General features: G+C 47.9%; 1 protein-coding gene across 2 annotated transcripts; it reads left to right on the top strand.

The window, feature by feature from the left end:
* The first annotated feature begins 607 nt into the window (after positions 1–607).
* On the top strand, positions 608–19588 carry MORC3 (MORC family CW-type zinc finger 3). Of its 2 annotated transcripts, none has more exons than XM_050332787.1 (17): positions 608–727; positions 4764–4836; positions 6191–6323; positions 7320–7534; positions 8369–8516; positions 9319–9466; positions 9554–9685; positions 9886–10005; positions 10218–10315; positions 11564–11668; positions 11761–11883; positions 12006–12080; positions 12664–12706; positions 13603–13790; positions 14114–14957; positions 15073–15236; positions 17881–19588. In XM_050332787.1, the coding sequence occupies exons 1-17, from the start codon at positions 689–691 to the stop codon at positions 18032–18034; spliced, it is 2802 nt and encodes a 933-aa protein (XP_050188744.1). In that variant the 5' UTR covers positions 608–688; the 3' UTR covers positions 18035–19588. The 2 variants fall into 2 exon arrangements, with proteins under 2 accessions (XP_050188744.1, XP_050188745.1); XM_050332788.1 differs by lacking the exon at positions 608–727 and adding an exon at positions 2521–4634.
* The last annotated feature ends 1098 nt before the right edge of the window (positions 19589–20686 follow it).

The following is a 20686-nucleotide window of genomic DNA, read 5'->3' as shown; positions in this document are numbered from 1 at the left end:
CAGCAGGAATGCAGAAATGTAGAAGTAGGAATGCTGTGCTGTGGGAACCAGAGGCAACAGCACAGGGAGCCTGGAGAGCAGCAGAGCTGTCAGCCAGCACCACCAGATCCTTCTCCACTGGACTGGGAAGTGCCTGGTGGGAAAGGCCCTGGGGGTGCTGTGACAGTGGCTGGACATGAGTCCAGCTGTGCCCAGGGGGGCAAGGGGGCAATGGCACCTGGATCAGGAATAGCGTGGGCACAGCCCAGGGCAGGGATTGTCCCCTGTGCTGGCACTGCTGAGGGACCTCCAGGGCTGTGTCCAGTTCTGGAACCTCCTGGAAGAGACACTGAGGGGCTGGAGCGTGTGCAGGGAAGGGAAGGGAGGTGGGAAGGGGCTGGAGCAGCAGGAGGGGCTGAGGGAGCTGGGGGGGCTCAGCCTGGAGAAAAGGAGGCTCAGGGGGGACCTTCTGGCTCTGCAATCCCTGCCAGGAGGGGGGAGCCGGGGGCTGCACTGGGTGTTCCGGGAGGTCTTTCCCAGCGCTCGGAGTGCCGGTGGGTGTGCGTGTCGCTGGCCCCGCCCGTGGGGCGGTGTCTCTGTGCCGTATCCCGCTATCCCGGCCCCGATCCCGGCCCCGATCCCGGCCCGGGCCGGCAGGGGCGCCGCGCGCAGGGGGAGGCGGAAGCGCGCGCGGGGCCGCGGCCCGAAGATGGCGGCGAAAACACAGGGCGGGATCCGCCTGAGCGCGGTGAGTGCGGGGCCCCAAACGCCGTCCCTTCCCAACCTCCCCCGCCACGGGCAGGGACGCCTTGCACCGCTCCGGGGGTGCTCCCGGCCCCGGCCGGCCTGGCCTGGGGCGCTGCCGGGGTCGCTCCCGCAGCGCGGGCGCTGAAGGCGCTTGGGGCCTCTCCCGGCCCCATCCCGGCTGGAACCCTGGAAAAATCACCCTGCCCGGGCTGTGCCGGGGGCTGAGGGGCGGGCTGGAGTGGGGGCCGGGGTTCCCCGGGCTGTGTGACCTCCAGTCGCCGGCTCGGCGCTCCAAATCCTCTGCTCCTGCGTTGCGGGCGGCCTAATTCCATTCTGACCCCGGCTGCCCGGGAGGGCGATGGGTGTTTGTGTAGGGAAACGCTGCCGGGTTGTGCTGCTCACCACTGCTGTTGTCCTGCTGTGGCAGTCGGTCATTGCCCTGTTTGTGCTGAGAGAAATGAAGTTCAAGCGACTCTTTTCTGTTTGGTGAAGCGGGAGGTTTTTTCCCAGCCTTTCTTGGCTTCAGCCCTCGGGGCCTGTAAGTCTCGCCTGTGTTTACAAACGCCTGGCTCGTCACCCTAATTAGAGAATAATAGAACAGAAATAAGCAGGAGCACTGCAGTGAGTGACTCGTTAAATTTTGGAGTGCAAAAGGTACATCAGTACATTCTCAGCACTGCTTAAACTGCACCATCATTTAGGGTGGAAAAGACCTCCAAGAGCACTGAGCCCAACTTTTGACTGAAATTATGTTACCTTAACATAAATGTACATGGCCTGAATATAAATTTGATATTCAATATGAATACCTGAATATAATTTGCCACGACTTTAGAGGTGAGTTATAAACATCACCTGCTTAAAGTTCAGAACTTGTGCTTTTTGTTCCAGGCCTTTAACTCCTGTGTTTGAAAGCCACACTCTGTCTGGTATTTTATTAGAACAGTGTTCTCTTCCTCCTTTATCTAAAGCTTTTGACATGTTACTTCTTGAGGGGGGAAGAAATATCAGCATTAATAATCAGCGTTTGCAAATCAACTGCAGAACACAAGCCAGAGTTGAAAATGGTTCTCAGGTTGAAATCAGTGAACTCTAGGAGGTAAAAGTGAGACACTGGGGCTGAAAATGGTGCTCTTGGTGACTTCCTGAATCATTTTTAGGCTGCTCTTTGGTTTGCCTGTCCCAGGGGTGGCTGAGAATTTGCATTCCGTGGGTTCCCAGTGAAAGCTGGGGCTCCTGGAGGGTTTTTTGCCCCAGTGCAGCAGCTGATACGGCTTCGAGCAGGTTTGGGAAAGGCTTTGTGACCCGGGGAACGAGGGGGATGGTGGTCACAGCCTCTCCTGCTCTTTGGAAATGCCAAGTATTTCCCAGACTTTCAGAAGCACAGGCAGAGTGAGGGCCTGGGAAGTCGTTCCCACGCTGGAATTTGTCTCCTGCTGTTGCTCTGGTGAAAGTTTGGGTCGGTTGCAAGATGAGTCAGATCAGGGAAGTGATCCAGGTTAATATTTTAAGAGTGGTTTCTAATTTGGATCAGTCCCCCACTCTGGTTCCTTGCACAGTCGTGGACCTGGCACAGAGCAGCCTGGGAGGGAGAGGAGAGGAAACTCCAGGAAGTTTTCAGGAGGAATTTCCTGCTGGAAAGGGTGGTCAGGCCTTGGCAGGGGCTGCCCAGGGAGGTTTGGAGTGCCCAGCCCTGGAGGTGTCCAAGGCAGGCCTGGCCGTGGCACTCAGTGCTCTGGGCTGGGGGACAAGGTGGGGATGGGGCACAGGGGGATCCATGACCTTGGAGCTCTTTTCCATCCTCAGGGATTCTGGGATCATCATTTTGGAGAGAGAACCTGTTTATCCTTAAATATCTGCTGGTTATAACTGTCTGAGCAGTTTTGCCTTTCAAGTTTGCACAGTTGGAAGGAGGGGGAGGTTTGGTTGCATCTCCAGAAGGAATTTGGCTGCACTTGGTCTCGGGAGAAAGGAATGAAATTACTAAACAAAACACAATTAGTACCAAAGGATATTGGCTCAGTGGGCAGAGCAACGGGATTGTCAAAGTGAGTTTTCACCAGAGGACAAACTCTTACTGAACCTCAATTATTCATGAGCTAATTCAAGTGGTGCGCTGATGAATGAAGTGGAAGGGGCCAAATGGACTGAAATATTTCCTGGTGAGTTCATCAGGAATCAGGGAGTGGTTGCTGACAGCTGGGTGTGCTGTGAAAACTGCAAAAATAATGGCCTGAAAACCACTCTGCTACATTGCTTTAGATCTGGTGTTGCTGTGTGCCCTTCTTTGGGTGCCTGGCATGATCTAGGCCAGGTTGGGTGGGCTTTGGAGCAACCTGGGATCATGGAAAGTGTAATGGGATGAATGTGGTGGGGTTTTCTTTCTGTGCACGTGTAGGAATCGCTTCCCAGGAAAAAAGGGACTTGTCGGTGGTGATGTCAGTGCTGGTGACACGGAGGTTCTTCCTGTCTGATTTTCCAACCCCAGTGATCCTGTGCCATTCCCAAGTGTGGGTTTGTGCAAAGTCAAGACTTTCTCCCAAGTCCCTGTTGCTGAGGCTCCAACGCTGCAGTAAATCCAACATTCCCACTCTGCCTCCTGTGTGGTTGGAGTCTTCCAGTATTTCAGCAGCTGCCAAATGCCTGGATCCGTGTCCCTGTGGTGGGCTGGGCTTTTTTGAAGTGTCTGTGGGTTTGTTTTGACAAGGAGAGATTTCAGACAAAAAAACCCCAAACCTCACCATGTTTCTTGTGTGTTTTAATGGTGAAGTTGATAAAAGAGAGGAGCAAACGGTACCAGGGAATGAGCACAGGGCTCCTGGGATCCCCTGAGCTCCTGCATGGCAGAGGAAGAACTCAAAAGAACCTTTGAAACATGAATTTTCTTTTGGACTCTCAGTTATTTACAAGTCTCCTGTTGGGGCTCGGTGGAGCAGGGTTTGTAAATCTGGAGTTGGGAAGCACAGATGGCTGGGAAGGACGTGGTGTGTGTTCTCACTTGTGCTCCGGCTCCCCGGGGAGGAGAAATGCAGGGATTGAGTTGCAGTTGGAAGTGTGTCATGTGCTCCTGTGACCTCAGGATCGAGGTGACACTTCTGGGCAGTTCCTGCTGATCTGAGCTGGGGCTGCTCTGACCCTCCTCCCGCTCTGCAGCCTGCTTTGTGGCTCTGGAATCTGCTTTTGGCGTTATTCCTTTTCACTGGGAAAGGAACTTGGAGATTTGAAGTGGTCTTGCTTTTGTTTAGAGTGTTTTTATTTTTTTCCTTGCTTTTGTTTAGACTTTATTAGCTGCAGAAAAGTGGTTGTCAGTGAGTAGTTCTGTAAAGATTAAGAAGCATGGATCTGTACACAGTGTTTTAAAATAACCTTTCTGATCTACTATCTGTAATAACGTGGGTTATATTCTGATTTTTATGGGATATATTAAACCTCAGCTTTCCTGAGTTACCTGGGAGTGCTTTGGTCACTGAAATCTCGAAGATACGTCCCATAATCAGGACTTTTATTTGCATATCCTCATCCAGTTCTGGCAGTGGCTGTGCCTTGGGTTGCTTCTGCTCATAAATGAGGGTAAAATGCATGAGATCAAAGTGCTCAAAGAACAAATTTAAGAGGGTCTGAGGGGTGGTTTTGGTCACTGTGGGCAAAGGGACAGTAAATGGTGGAGGCTGTTGGGTGCTGCTCATCGGTTGGGATTAAGTTTTAACAGCCCTGACTTAAGAAATGTGGTTTTAACATCTGAGAGCTTGTGCTGCTGAGGCTTTGGTGTTTTCTGTGAGCTCTGGCATCCTTACAGGCGATGTTTGGTTGTAAAACGATGAAGAGACCGTCGATGGGCTGACAATGTCACCTCCAAGAGCTGTGTGAACAGCCCCTTGGAAAGGTATTAACCTGCCAATATCCAAAAAGTGAATTAAATTACAGCCTTTTGTGGTGTTGCACGAAACAGCTTCATTGAATTTCCTTTATTTAACCTGTTTTCTGCCGGGTGTGCTCGGGGAGCACAAACTGATGCCCTTGTTTGTGGTTTCTTTCAGCTTTGCCCCAAGTTCTTGCACACCAACTCCACCAGTCACACCTGGCCCTTCAGTGCAGTTGCAGAGCTCATAGGTACGTGCACCCAGAGCTTGAAATATTTCATTTTCCTGTCACAAAACCCTTTTTCCTTCAGGCAGGGAGGGGAAGAAGTTGATCCTGTGATTTCTCAGAGTCTTGCAGCTTGTTTTTTTGTTATGGTCAGGTTGACTTTTTTCTTTCCTGTGCTGGTGATCTTCTTGCCCTTGATTTTGAGTAGCAGTTGATTGGATCCCTTGAGTGTTCCTCTTTTCCACGGGTAGGGAATGAGTAGCAAATTTATTTCACTGGTTCCTCAAAATGAAGGTGTGGCTTGGGAGGACTTGCCAAGTTTGTTGAGGAGTTTGCTGCTGCCAAAGGGAGCAACTGTTCTGGTCACACATTCCTGCCCTTCCCTTCCCTGGAAAATTAACCTAACAAAAGAAAATGGGAGTTTTTTACCCAGATAAGGCCAGAGCTGCCACAGAGGAGGAAACCAGAACCACGTGGCTGTTTTGGGGTTAACAACATGTGAAGTCGTTTCTTTAACACCCCAAATCCTTCCAAACTGTCAGTTGTACCTGAAATGTCCTTTTTTCTGATGCTGAAATACATTTTATGGAGGTTTTTCACTGTGGATACAATTGGTACTTAATGTTTGTGGTAAGGACCCTCCCAAGCTGTGATGGATTCCCTTCTATGGGCTTGAGCTGTTTGTTTATTTAGTTATTTATTAACCCTCAGCTGAACCTGCAAATCAGGCAATGAGGCAGCTGTGCCATCACATCCCACCCTTCCTCCTCCCTGGGCTCTCCCCTCTCAGGAATTCCAGGATGAGGGGAAGGGAAATGCAACAAATGATGTCAGGGCAGGTGAGATTTGAAGCAGCTTTGCTGCCAGGGAAGGTTTGTGCAGCCCCAGCTTCTGGTTCGCTCGTGGCAGCTCTTTCACTACCTGTAAATAGAAAGTTGAGTCTGAAGCACTTGGTAATTCCCTCTGGGAGAAAGTAAATATTGCACCAGCTGCTCTGGGGGCAGGAAAGGAAAGTAGAAACCTGCCTTGGTTTCATTTTCGATTCTCGTGGCTGAGCCTCCACCTACATTTTTTTGCCTCTGTGTTCCTGTGCATAATAATAATAATTTGTAACAATATGCAATAAATATTATATAACAATAATAAATGTATATTATAATAATGATATATAATGTATAACCATCTGTAATCTCTGTGGCAATGTGTGTTGGGGTGTGGGTGAGGTTCACCAGGTTTGGATGCAGCTTCTTCGCTGTGACATTTTGATTTGAGGAAATTTAGGACACTGACAGCTGAAGCTCCTCAAAATATGTCCACACTCAAACTGTTTAATTTCCATCTCTAGTATCCCAGCCTTTTTTCCCTCCTTTTCCTGCAGATAATGCCTATGACCCAGACGTAAATGCAAAGCAGATCTGGATTGACAAGACCGTCATCAACGACAACATCTGCCTGACGTTCACTGACAATGGCAACGGGATGAACTCGGAGAAGCTGCACAAAATGCTAAGGTGGAGAACCCCTTCCTGTAGAAATTCCAGCTCCTGGGTCTGTTAGTTCTCAGCTTGTTCCTTTTCCTCAGGTGTAGTTCAGTCACTTGGGTCAGAAACTCAACATTCCTGAAGGGCAGTGATTATCCAAGTGAGACTCCAGAGTGTACAAATGCCTTGGAAACTTCCCCACAACTTTGTCATGGAACTTTGATCTCCTAATTTCCTTTGATCCTTTCTCTCAGCCTCCCCATTTAACTTCCCACACACTGTACTGCCTCTCTGTAGTGCCCATTAGTGGAGATAAAGAGACTTATTATTATTATTATTATCATTATCATCTTTACTTAACAAACAACTTTAGTTAACAAACAAGCAAAAAGGGAGATGCAGCTCCAACCCTTTGGAGTATTAATAACAGAAGGTCTTTTGGAAAATTGAATGAACGATAACGTGACTTGTCTGTTTATCTCCAAATATTCTGTAGGGTTGGGACTGATCTTTCATTTCTACAGTTAACAGAGAGGTTTCTGTCCAACTTCTCCTTCAGGGAGAAATAGAAATCATTTAAAAGGATTTAAACTTGAGCAGGCTTGGATTCAAACAGTTATTTTTGTGTTGGGTGCCATCATTAACAGCTTGCTCAATTCCATGTTCCATATGCAGTTCCCTGTTTTATTTTCAGTGTAGTTACTGATGAGAAACTTGAAGATCAAACATTTTCTACCAAGTAGAGGGGGGAAAAAAGGAAGTTTAGGGGCTTATTTTAGTATTTATTGTGAAGTTAATTGTTAGAATCCCATAAGAATGCTCACACCTGACTTCAGGCAGATGATTTCTCAAAAGATGGAAGCAGATTTTCCTGCGACTGATTGCACAGGAGTCCCCTATCCCCAAACCAAGAGATGCCCTCGTTGTGTGAAGCCTAATTTGGCAATCCCTGCAGATTGGGGGGGGGTTGGGGAGTTCTTCAGGGGTTGGAGTTCCTGGAGTTTGCCACGTTGTCGTGCGTTGCAGCTTCGGCTTCAGCGAGAAGTCGGTGATGAACGGGCGGGTGCCCGTGGGGCTCTACGGCAACGGCTTCAAGTCGGGCTCCATGAGGCTGGGCAGGGACGCCATCGTCTTCACCAAGAACGGCGACACCATGAGCGTGGGGCTCCTGTCCCAGACCTTCCTGGAGGCCACCAAGGCGGAGCACGTCATGGTGCCCATCGTCACCTTCACCAACCAGCATATCCTTCCAGCACGGGCTTGGAGGGGGGGAAAGGGGGGCTGATATCCCTAAGGCAGATCCCCTTGCCTGGTTTTATGGACTGGGAGATGGGATTGGTTAAAGCCTTTATGGAAGAGCTGGGAGGTGTGGAATGAAAGGGGCTGTGGTGTGATGGTGCCAGCTGTAACCTAAGAACGTTTAAAACTTTACAGTTTGCCCCAACTGCTTAAACTTTGTAACCTTGAAGCCCTTTCCTAAACACTGCTGAAAAAAAGAGTGGAAAGTAAGAATTAAAAAGTCAGCAACCTGTGCAGCTGTAGTTTGGTTAGTTTTGGAAACCATTGCGCTCTAGAGAGCTAAATCAAGAGAGAATGGTTGAAGTGAAAGTAGTCTGAGTCTAATCTTTAACCAGAGATGGATGATGAGTCCTGCCACAATGAGATATGAAAACACACTCTAGAAGGCTAAATTCATCAAAGATTAAATAGAAGTTTTATGAAGATTGATGTTGATGTCTTGTAACTATTTCAAAGATTGTTTAAGTAAAAGAAGTCTAAGTTATCTTTAACTGAAGTTTAATGTCGATGCCTTGTAATGAGGAAATGATTGACTGTCAAGGAGGGGCTTGAGGAGTTTAAAGTGTGTAAAAGCTCAGGAAATCCTTGTTTATGGAATGTCTGTGGAGGAGCTGTCCCCAGCACTGCCCCAAAGGAATGCTGCCTGAGCAGCACCAAGCTCTTGAGTTTAATCTCTTGGAATCAGGAATGAGAACCTGGGAAGGGAATGCAGACATTTCCCAATGTTCTGAAAGCTCCAGTTCATTCCTGGTCCCTGTCCTTGACTCAGTGCCCACGACAGATCAGTGACCCAGCAGAATCCAAGAACAGCCTCAAGGCCATCTTGACACATTCCTTGTTTTCCACTGAGGAGAAACTGCTGGCAGAGCTCGATGCCATCATGGGGAAAAAAGGAACCAGGATCATCATTTGGAATCTTAGGAAGTAAGATCAAGCCCAGTCTTATATCTCTTATTTTCTTTCAGTGTGAGCAAACATACAAGCATTTGGGGATTTTTTTTTTGTGGAATAACTAGATATTATATTAAATAACTGGATATTTGGGGTTGATTTTTAGTGGAATAAGGCTGAGGGCACTAACTGGCAAACTGGATTCCAGCTGGCATGAAGGGCCATGATCCTGTTGCTTTTGCCAGAAGGAAAGCTGAAATAGATAAAATTACAAATCTGTTCCCTCAGACCTCTGAAATGATGAATGTAGAAATTCAGACACAAAATACTTGAAGGTACAGGCAAATAATAGTGGATTTTAAAGCTCAGAGCCTGCAGTGTCCTTCTGGAGGGATCTGGACCTTTCTAAGCTTCTTGATTGTTTTATCACAAACTAAACAGCAATCTGAGCAAGTAAATAGTTGTGTGTATTTATCTTACTTATCTCCTTGCCTCTGTGGGATTGCTTCCAGCATTTTCTGGCCTTGACTTGTATGCTGATGCTTTTATATCTTTTTAACCAGCTGTAGCAGTGGCAGTTCCCTGTTCAGAGTTAATATATAATATAATTCATTGCCACTTCACTTGTATTTCTGGGATAGCAGAAAGGAACAGGTGAACTTTGTGACTCTTAGTCAATCTCTGGGGAAAACCACTACGGATCAGAGGAATTCCCCTTTTATTTTCTGCATCTTTGGGATACCCACCACCCCATCTTACCTTGTATCAGCTTTTCCCTCCTCATCCCCCCCCCCCTCCCCCATAATCAGTGTATTTTTCAAATCTTATTTCTCAGAGATAAAAATGAGAAACCAGAGTTTGACTTCGACAAGGATAGATATGACATCAGGATTCCAGAAGACTTGGATGAAACAGGCAAAAGAGGATATAAAAAACAGGAGAGACTGGACCAGATTGTTCCAGAAAGCGACTACTCCCTGCGGGTGCGTCTGAGAGTCGGTAAAACTGGGATTATTTTGGGGAGCTGGAGGGTTTATGGTTTTAATTTTAATGTAATGTATGTTTTGTAGGCCTACTGCAGTATTTTGTACCTGAAGCCAACCATGCAGATCATCCTGAGAGGACAGAAAGTGAAAACACAGCTGGTTTCCAAAAGCTTGGCCTTCATCGAGCGGGACATTTACAGGCCCAAATTTCTGAATGTATCCTTTGCTTAATATTTACATTGTGCTATTTTGGATTGTTTTTTGTGGTTTTTTTGGTAAAGACAGACTGAGGGAATTAACCTAAAGTTCCAGGACCTAGACTGAGCACTCAGAGTAACTAACCCTTATTTTTTATGTTACATGAGATTAACCAGTTTTTGTTTTGTTTTGTTTTTTTCCTTAATATCTGGTCAAAGGCCAAAACGGTCAGAATTACTTTTGGGTTTAACTGCAGAAACAAAGATCATTATGGAATAATGATGTACCACAAAAACAGGCTCATCAAAGCTTATGAAAGAGTTGGCTGCCAGCTGAAGGTAAGAAATCAAGGCTCCAAAATATTTTCACATCTTGGGGAGTAACTGTCACTGGAACGCTCATTTTTAAAAAAGGGCACAGATGGAAACAAGGATATTGAAAATTCTTTTTGATCTGGTGTAGCTGGGGTTAATAATTACCTCTGACAGCCTCTTGCAGTCCTGGTCTGGAATGTGTGGTGGTTTTCCTGACACACCTTGGTTTCCTGCAGGCGAACAACATGGGGGTCGGTGTCGTCGGGATCATCGAGTGCAACTTCCTCAAACCAACCCACAACAAACAGGACTTCGACTACACAAATGAGTACAGGTATTTTTATCTGCATTTCCCACCCAGCAGTGCTGTTCACTGTGAAACAGTGCACGATAAAAGGTGCTTCTTCTCTAAACTGGAAGAATAAAAGCTCGTGGGTGCTGAGCAAACCTGGTTTATATTCAAACAGCTCCTTTTATCCCTTTTCCTTGTGTACCCTCTCCTTGTTCCTCCCTGCTCCTCCTTCCCCCTGCAGTTGGCAGAGTTCACTGACCCTTCCCAAACATCCCAGACCCTCAGGTTTAATCCTTAGCAGCTGCAAAATCCTGCTTTTCCAGCCGTTTCTTGATAATGAGTCAGTCAGTGTGAGTGAGCACGTTTGGTTCTGCTCATTATCTTTGGCAGTGCTAACTGGTCAGGTGTGATGACCCTCTGGGTTTGTCTCCTTCCCTTTTCTCACCTTCCCAACTGCAAACATGAAGGTTTTTCCCACTCCACGTACCCACAGCAGTCAGTGGGACTGACCAGGCTGGCTCCTGTCACCTCCTGGCCCAGCAGGCAGGAGAAGACACTCCCTTCCCATGAGCCCCAACACTTGCTTTCCATGTGGATTGAGAAATTCAGGATGCTGAGTTGCAAACTAAAGCTGGAGATGATCCTTCAGCACACAGGGGGGTGGGTTCTTTCCCAGTGGGTGTCCCTTTGGCAGAGGGCAGGTTCAGTCTGTCAGCAGAGCCCAGAAGTTACTTTGGAGTCTTCCCAAACTTCTCCCCATGTCACTAATTGTGAACAGTGAGACCACACTTGCCAGGGCTCCTCCAAAGGTCTTTCTGCCAGGAGTGCTCCAGGCTTTCCAAGGTAATTTGCCAGCCCAGAACAGCAATGTGGACCTGATGCTGTCATTCCCTGAGCATTGGGAGGTGTCCTGCACCTCCTGCCTCCCCAGAACAGGGCTGTGATCCCACCCCTGCTCCTCTCTGCCCTTGGGCTGCTTCCTTTTCCCGGCACTGGATTTCAGTCTTTGTTCTTCCATGTGCATTTCCAGTAATTTCTTTGCTGACAAACATGATTTCACACAATTTCTCGTTTCTACAGCTTTCTAAAAGCAAAGAGCTGTTATATAAGGCTTTCTAAAAGAAATAATAATAAAGAAAGGAGATCTGAGAAAAAGCCTTTGGAGTGGTTTTGTGCGAGTAGAAATATCGGAGTGTTCCTCCACTTCTTCTGTCACTGGAGTTTCTAGAGGTTCTTTCTGTGCTAGAATTGGCTTATTTAAGGTGATCCTTTAAAATCTTGTCATTCTAGACTCACAATAGCAGCCCTGGGAGAGAAACTCAACGATTACTGGAACGAAATGAAGAGGAAGAAGAACGAGGAATTTCCCTTGGCTCCGCCGGTTGAGGAGATCCAGTGAGTACCAACCGCAGCCAGGAGCTTTACACGCTGGGGCTGTTGTTTCACACCCAGTCCTGAGAGGGAGCCTTTCCCTTTTCCCCTGGCAGGAAGCAGCCAGACCAGACGTGGGTGCAGTGCGACGCCTGCCTCAAGTGGCGGAAGCTGCCGGACGGGATCGAGCACCTGCCGGAGAAGTGGTACTGCTCCCTGAACCCCGACCCGCAGTTCCGGTAAGGACACATTCCAGGCACTGCCCCACCCTGCTCCTGGTTTCTCACCTCATCTTAAGCTCTTTGTGTTGTGGTTTTGTTTTGTTTGTTTGTTTTTTTTCTCCTCCCCTTCCTTCACTCAGGAACTGTAACGTGCCCGAGGAGCCGGAAGATGACGATTTGATACATCCCACCTACGAGAAAACTTACAAGAAAAAGTGAGTTCTGGAGACTTTTTTCCATGGTCTCAACGCTGTAAACTGCTCAGGAGAGCGGTGCAGCAACTGGGGCTCGAGGCCAGCTCTGAGGAATTCCATAGGAAACTCCTAATTCCATAGGAATTGGCGGTGTAGGAATAGTTTGGGATGTTACAGAAGGACACCTTGTCTGTGTAACTGTTACTTTAAAGGTCCACCTTGAAGCAGCTGAATATCTGAATTTCTTTGTTTCAGAGGATTCTTGGCTAAGGTGTGTGGGGAAAAAAAAAACTGATTTGGGTGATTTTAATGCTGGCTGATATCCTAAAATTGGGAGTTTGGGATTTTTTTTCCCCATTTTTTAAAAATAAATCTTCATCTGAGAGGGAACTTGTTTGAAGTTAAGCCTGTAAGAAGTAGGTTCATGCAGAAGAATTTAATTCAGTAAATAATACTTTAATTAGAGCTGTACTGTATGTAGCTGAAATAATGAGCACTGTGTTTGCTTTTAAATGTGGGGGTTGCTTTGGGTTTTTATGAGTGAAGTGTTTGAACTGAAGCCCTTAATTTGTTTGTTTGTTTTTTTTATCTTGTTGCTGGGCAGAGACAGGGAAAAACTGAGGAAGAGACTGGAATACAGCCACCAGGTAACTCCTGAAGCTGCCTGGAATCTGCCCTGTCTGCTTTAACATCCTGTTTTGCTGTACAAGATTTGCTCACCGTGGGTAAACCCCAAATGCCCCATCTGTGCTGTCCCACGATGGAAAATCCAGCACTGCAAAGAGAAAGGAGTTTGAGAGGGACAGGAGAGGGACTTGCCTCTCACCAAGCAGTGTAGAAAAGATGTCAGTCACTCCCAGCAGGATTTATGAAATGGCACCTCGTGCTGGAAGGGGATTTTGTGTCAAGGGATGTGTTGGGGATGTGAAAGCAAAGATGCCCTTAAAAGTGGGGCAGGGGATGGGCAGGGGTGTAGCAGCTGCACCTTGTGCAAGGAGGAACTCAAATTCTGATTAAATGCAGATGCAAATCAACCTGGTTGAGCGGTGAGAATGTGGAGACTGCAGCTCAGAATGAAATTTTCATAGATGTGATTTAGCTCAGGTTGCATTCTGAGTAAAGTGCTGACCTAAGATCATTTCTGGAGAAGAGATGTCACATGTGCTGCTTTAACCTAAATAATTTTAAAAGTAAAGTATTGTTCATTTTGGACAAGCTGAGTTAATTATGAGCAGCTTTTTTAGCAGGGGTGTCTGTGCCACACTTTGTGTGTGATGGGCAGACTTCAGACAGAGCTACAGCTTGGGAAGAGCTCTTGTCTGGGATTCTGCACAGGATTTTAACTGGAAAAGCTGGGATTTGCAATGTGGAGTCTGGTTAGGCTTCCTTACTGCAAAATCCTGAGCCTGGGTTCAGAGAGATCCTTGTAGTACATAAATGTCAGCCAGAATTGTAGGTGTTGGGGTATAGTTAGAACTTAAATCTGTTCCGAAGAATTACTAATATCTGTTTATTTTCATTCTTAACTTATGTTATCTTATAGATCAATAATGAAATATTTTTAAAAACATCTGTTTCTTCAAGTAAAGACTTCAAAACATTCACAGCTGTGAGTGGAAAGGAAGCTGCTCCACGGTTGCTTTTACCAAAATCATCGGATGCCACTCTCAGAAGATCTCTGCCTATTTTAATCAAATCAGTGTCTTCCCTTCACCCAGACGCTGACAGCAGGTCAGTGCAGCTGCACAAAGCAGGTTCCTCTCTTTCTGAAGTGAGTGGCACTCCCCAGTGTGTTTTCCTTACCCTCTGCTCCCGAAGGAGTTGGGTGTGTGGGGATGTCCCTGGAAATACGGACTCTGTTACAAACCACGTGTGAAGGTGGCTGTTGGTGCAGGACAGGAGCTTTACTCTGCCTGCCCATCTTAAAATCCCCTGCAGGGAGGGACAGCCCTTTCTCGTTAGGGAGTTTTTAACCGTGCTCAGAGAAGCACTAAAGGTGGTTTGAAACAAACAGTTGTGCGGTTCAGTGACCGGTTGAACGTTTCCCTTCTCAGCCTCAAACGGAAGTCGACGAGTTGCGCGACACCCGTGTCTGCGAAGACACCCCGACTAAACACACCAGTCAACCACCACGGTGATGGGGGGGATGAGGAGGATGATGATGAAGATGTCATCATTTTAGAGGAGAGCAGTACTCCGAAGCCTTCAGCTGATCCTGATGTTCCCACAGTCAAAACGGAGTGCATCAACCTGGATCAAGAGGAGAAGCAGAAGGAAAACCGTGAGGTCGGAGAGCTTTGCGCTGCAACCACTTCAGAACCCAGAAGTGAACAGCTGAGCTCAGCAACGCAGACAGAGCTGCCAGGCCTGGTGGTTAAAAAGGAAGAGGTGGAAGATGAAATCCCCGTTGAAATTCCCGGGGCACGGGTGGAAACCGAGCGGCACAGCGTGAACGGCGTTGCCGAGACATCCGCAGAGACCGAAAGCGAACTGAGAAATCGGCTGCAGTTGTTGCACAAAGAGAAGGAAATGTACCAAAACAAATGCGAGGCATTGACCAAGCAGGTGGAAGCACTGGAGGAGAGGCTTTTGGAAATGAACAATAAGTATGTAAAGAAGGAAATGTGCCACCAGTCGACAGAGACAGATCCCTCGGGTGAGGAGGAAAATGGCAACGGCAGGAGTTTGGCACAGGTGACCGTTCTCTACGAGCAGGCCTTGGGAGAAATAGCCAAGCTGCAGGAGCAGTGCAATACCCTGCAGAACCTAAAGACTGAGTGCAGCAAGTGTGCTGATGGGGAGAGCAAGAGCGAGGTGGAGGAGATGGCCGTGCAGCTGGACGACGTGTTCAGGCAGCTGGACAAGTGCAGCATCGAGAGGGACAGGTACAAAAGTGAGGTGTGTGCTTAAAACGTTCCCTTAGCTCTGGGGTTCAGTGCCTGCTTCGTAGCAGGCCTCCCACACAACGTGCTGCGTGGGGTTTTATAGCTTTTTCTTCTCTTTCTGTTGCCAGATTGAACTGCTAGAAGTGGAAAAAAACCAAATGGCCTCTCAGTGTGAGGAGCTGAAGGCAGAACTCGCCCAGCTGAAAGCTTCGATTCCACAAGCGGTTGCACATGCAAATGATTCTACCACCAGTAATGTAGAAGAGACTGTAAATTTTTCTGATGGAGAAAGGTATCAGTTTTGTTCTTTCTAGATAATATTTCAAGGAAGATTATTATTTTTTTTTTGACTGATTGATTGTATCTGAAACGTTATAATGAAGGTTTTGTTTGATAATTGTATAATAAAATGTGATGTTTGGAATTCTTTCCTGCTGCCTCGTGTGACTCCCCACTCAGTAATGGTTTGTGTGAGCAGGGTTGGCACAATAGAAATGCCATACTGATACTTCTTAAAACTATCAAAAATGTTCTGTGATTTGTAGCCATGACTTGCAGACCAAGGAGAGGAAAGGGGAAGAGGATGATCTTTAGCTCATGCTGTGTATTGTACTTCACTTGGAGAGTCTGTTTTTCTTTACTGAAGCAACAGTTCTGGACTGAAAAGAGTGTTTGGGTTTGAAATGTAACTTTCCTGCAAGAACTCCTGGCTGCAGGCCAGCCCTGTGGAATTGGGTTGTGTCCAGAGCGTAGATTTGAACTGAAACAGGGTTTAAACTTACAAAGAGAGGGGCTGGCAGCTCTGGTAAATAGGAATTGCACACACACAGAGGGCAGGGAGCACATGGAAGCAGGGATGAGATGAGGGCCCTGAGCCAGGAGATAATCCAAGGGTGAAGTGACTGAATTAAGGGACCATTTAAACAAATTCCTCCATGGAACCAGATGAGAGGCAGCAGAAGGAGCTGGCCCACGGAGGGAGAGTTGGCCTTGCAGTCTCTCCAAAAGGTTGTGGCACTTGGCATTCCTGATGCCTGGAAAAAGGCAGTTGTCATGCCCATATTTAGGACAGGCACAGCTCCAGCCTGGTCACTGTAGCCTCAGTCCCAGGGAACTCCAGGGAACAAATCCACCTGCAAGGCACCTGCAGCCCCTTGGGAGTCAAAGGGAGTAAGAACAGCCCGTTCTTGGAGTGGCTGAGGGCAGAGTGTGGATTGAGAGCAAGGCCAGGAATGGTTGATGCCTTTGCACCTCCAGTCCTGGGTCCAGTTCTGGGCCCTTCACTTCCAAAAGGACATGGAGGGGCTGGAGTGTGCCCAGGGAAGGGAACAGAGCTGGGAAAGGATCTGGAGAAAATGAGGAGCAGCTGGGGGGGTTTATCTGGAGCAGAGGAGGCTCAGGGGGGACCTCATTGCTCTCTGCAACTCCCTGACAGGAGGGGGCAGGGAGGGGGGGTCGGGCTCTGCTGCCACATCCCAAGGGAAAGGAGGAGAGGAAATGACCTTGAGTTGTGCCAGGGGAGGTTTAGATTAAAGATCAGAAACAATTTCTCCCTGCAGGAGTGGTCAGGCCTTGCAAGAAGTGTCCCAGGGAGGTGGTGGAGTCCCTGTGTCTGGGAGTGTCCCAGAGGTGTCTGGATGTGGCCCTTGGGGACATGGATTAGGGATAATTTGGTGGTGGTGGGGACAGTGGGACTGGATGACCCTGCCAGGTCTCTTCCCACCTTGATGATTCTGGGATTAAAAATGGTCTGTATGACAGAGCAAAATGAACTCAATAAATTCACGCTGCCATCAAATTGGAGGGGACTCGGGAGGGCAGAGAAAACCTTGAGAAACAGGAAAATCGGGCTGGAAAAACCCACCTGCAAATTCAGCCAAGGCACCTCCCAAGTCCCTGGAGGGTGAAGCAGCTGGAGCCCCCCCCTAGGGAAGCAGCTTGGAAGGAGATGCCCTGTGGTGCTGGGGCAGTGGAAGTGCAATGTGAGTCAGCAGTGCACTCTTGTGGTGGGAGAAACCAGTGCCTACTGGGCTGTACTGGCCAGAGTCCAGGCAGCAGGGGGGGAAGGGATTCCTCCTGTCCCTGGGCACTGAGAGACCACACAGGTGCCACTTCTGGGCACTCTGCAGTGACACTGCAGGAGGGACGGGCCCAAAGCACCAGGCAGAGAAGGGGAAGCTGCGGGAAAGAGCCTTCCAAAGAGTGGGATACCTTGGAATTGCTCTCTCCTGCAGCCTGGTGAGAGCACACAGGGATGAGGGTTCTCACGAGCACAGGGGTGGGATGAGAGGCAGCAGCCACAAACTGCAACCAGGGAATTCCTGTTGAAACATCCGAGAGGAAAAGCTTTCACAGTGAGGGTAGTGAAGCCCTGGAATCTCCACTTCAGGACACCCTCAAGAAGGGCCTGAGCCCCCTGCTCTGAATGTTTGGCAGGGGGAGTAGAGAATGAGCTGGAGAATTTCCAGAGCCCCCTTTGAACCCCCAAGAAGAGATTTACCCCCAAGGAAAAATGATCTGCCAGCAGCACTTCATTTGATTTTTCCTTCCAGCACCTGACTCGTGTTTCCTAAAAGAATGAGCAAACCTGTGCAGGGCTTTGGTTGGGACGTGACAGCACTGTGAAAACTGGTTCCTGGAGGTGGCAAAGGATCTGAGGGTACAAGGAGATGTTGCAGAGAAGGGATGGCTCATTTGACAGGAATTGGATCAGGAACAGGAGAGAGCAGGGACATCCAGGAAAGAAAGGGAAAGGGGAGGCAAAGCACTTTGCCTGCACTGGACCTCTTAACCCCTCTGCAGTTGGAGCTGCCTCACTTTTGTGTTGGTCTGTGGGAGTCACACCCAGAGCCTTTCCAGTCCAGCGCTGTCAGATAAAGAACTCTGTGTTTGGAACACGAAACTCCATCTAACCCTGTGGAATTCTTTCTCCCCAGCCTGAAGCTGCGCTCCCTGCGAGTGAACGTTGGACAGCTGCTGGCCACGATGCTGCCCGACCTGGACCTGCAGCAAGTCAATTACGACATCGACGTGGTGGATGAAATTCTAGGGCAGGTGGTGGAACAAATGCATGAAATCAGTAGTACTTAATGTCTCCCTGTTTTTAGCAGAGTTTTAGTTGATCTTCCGTTCTACCCTTCCTGGAGGTTCCATCTGTATATAATGCCCGTTCCCTCGATCTCCTTGGCACGGTTTTATCTGTAAATGGATAGGCTGGGCACGTGTCGATGTTCCCACGGGTGCAGTGGGTGTTCCCTTCGCTCCCTCTTCAAGGAACGCTGTCCACAGTGGCCAGCCCTGCTGTACTGAGTTAAGGGGTTCGCTTCTGAAATGTATTTGTAATTAAATTTGCAGATGTTTTTACGATTAGGAATCTTAATACTTTTCTACCGAAGCTTTCTCGTTGACTTTGGCTCTTCCATGATCGTTAATACTTGTGATTATTTCCTCTACTCCAGTGTCAGTAGTGGGATATCTTAGAGATGCAAAAAAGAACTTCGTTGATGTCCTTCCCAGGCAGAGCTGTTGCATCCCACAGGATTGTTCCTCTGCTCCCCAGCAATGTTGGCTGATGCTTTCATGGGACAGAAGTGTAAATAGTAGGGGAAAGTGTCGCCATCTGGGTAATATTTGTGGTTTAGCACCAAAAGAGGAGCGATTCCTTCAGGGTTTTGTCATGGAAACTGGTGATGAACTGGTTGAATGGGAGCCCTTGGAAGAGGAGGGATGTTTCCTGCTCTGTGGGGTGACCTGCAGAGTGAGCCAGAGCTGAAAACACCCCAATGTCACTGGTTTGGACATCTTGGGTTATAGGTGAGATAAGGGAGTCTCTCTTTGTCACATCTCCCCTTTCAGAGTTCTGTGCTCAGAATGTTCCTGTTTTTCCATGGTCCTGGGAAAACCTCCTGGAAGAAAAGGTGCCGAGAGCAATGGCTGTGCCAGTGGGGACAGCATTCCCAGCCACTGGCAGAGCTTTCTTCCCAAGGCATGGGCAATGACCAAAGGGGTGGCAAAGACAGCAAAGGCACCTTGGACTCTGTGGTGGGATTTCTCCTCCACACAGCCCTCAAGAAAAGGGCTCTTGCTTTGAAATTTAAAAACTAAATCAAGAGAAGAGAAAAAAAAAATCAAGCATTGAATGTAGGAATTCCTGGAAAGTGTCTTTTTTCCATAAGCCAACGTTCCTGGCCCTTGCACTGCTCCTGTCCTGAGCTGCTTAGTCGATGTTCCCTGGAGTTGCAGTTCAGGGCGTTCCTTTCCAGGCACAGTTTCACTTTTAAGGTGTCTGTTCAACTCTGCCAAGAAGGGCAGTGCAGGACTGTTGTACTTCAGGAAGGAGAAAGGGAGGGTTTGGTTTGTGAAGGGGGGGCTGTAACGGAACTAGGGAGGACTTTTTTTAAAAGTGTCTGTTTTCCATTCCTCAGTGTGTAGTTTTCCATTTTGTCATCATTATTTATTCCCTTTCACCAGACTCTGGTTGAGTATCATGTAGCCAATTGGCAAAATACAGCACATGTCTTATCTTAAAAATGGAAACATTTACAATGCACATTTACACTTTGGAGAATGGTGGGCTAATGGAAATGGCTTTTATTTCCTTGTTCAAATGTATTTTTTGTAAAAAATAAAACTCTATAAATCGGAGTTTGCAGGATGAAGAGTTGTGTGTGTGATCAAAGGCGCTGGTTTTGTGTGTAAATAAATCCTGTGCAGAAAGGCTGAGGTTTCAGACTTGGAGTTTTGGGTGTTCCAGGAGCACCGGCTGAGCCTGGTGTTGAGCAGAGCCTGGGCCCAGCAGGATGGGAAAGGTCTGGGAATGCCCTGGCTCTGGCAAAAGCAGCGCTGTTCTAACCCGGGGGATGCGTGAACTGAACTGAGCTGCGTGTCAGGAAGTTCCGTGGATGTGCTGCATCCATGCCTGGGGGTAACAACCCCCTCTGGAACCCCAAAAAGGCCAGGCAGGGGTGGGGCAGAGGCACTGCTGCCGCTCCCCTGAGCCCTGGCACCCCCAAACCCTGGTGCAGGTGTCCCCACATGGGATATGGAAGATGACATGGTTTCATCTTCTTCTCTTTCTTAAAAAAAGGAAATATTTCCAGTCAAGGTCCAATGAAGCAAAAGGCCTAAAAATATTATCTATTATTATATATTAAATTTATCTAGTATATTCAATATATAACATTGAATTAAATTAATTGGAAGAAAGAGAAAGAAAAAAAAAGAGAAAAAGAAAGAAAGAGAAAAAGGGAAAGAGGGAAAGAAAGAGGGAAAGGAGAAAGAAAGAGGAAAGAAAGATAAAGGGAGGAAGAAGGTAGAAAAAGATGGTTACCAGGTGGTGATGTTGATCCAACGTCCCAACGTCCACCCACAATGATGGGATGGTTAATGGTTAATCCGTGTCCCAGTGTTGATCCCTATCCAGATGCTGGGATGTTAATCCTGGTCACAGTGTCAATCCACAATGATGGGACGGTTAATCCGTGTCCCAACGTCAATCCAAATCCAGATGCTGGGATGTTAATCCTGGTTCCAACGTCGATCCATATCCAGATGCTGGGATGTTAATCCCGGTCCCAGCGTGGATCCAGCTGGGTGGCTCTGGCCCATGGGCACTCCAGGATCCTGGGGGTTCTTTCCCCATCCTGAGGAAGCCTGAGGTCCATCCGCGGGGAGGCGGAGGAGGCAGAGGAGGCCTGGGCGGCTTCTCCTCATCCATGTCCATTGTCCTGTTCCTGTCCATCG

The sequence above is a fragment of the Myiozetetes cayanensis genome, unplaced genomic scaffold, assembly GCF_022539395.1.
Source record: "Myiozetetes cayanensis isolate MyiCay16 unplaced genomic scaffold, myiCay2020 scf5-8, whole genome shotgun sequence".
Classification (NCBI taxonomy): Eukaryota; Metazoa; Chordata; class Aves; order Passeriformes; family Tyrannidae; genus Myiozetetes; species Myiozetetes cayanensis.
Note: the sequence above shows the minus strand (reverse complement) of the source record. Positions and strands in the feature narration are given on the sequence as shown.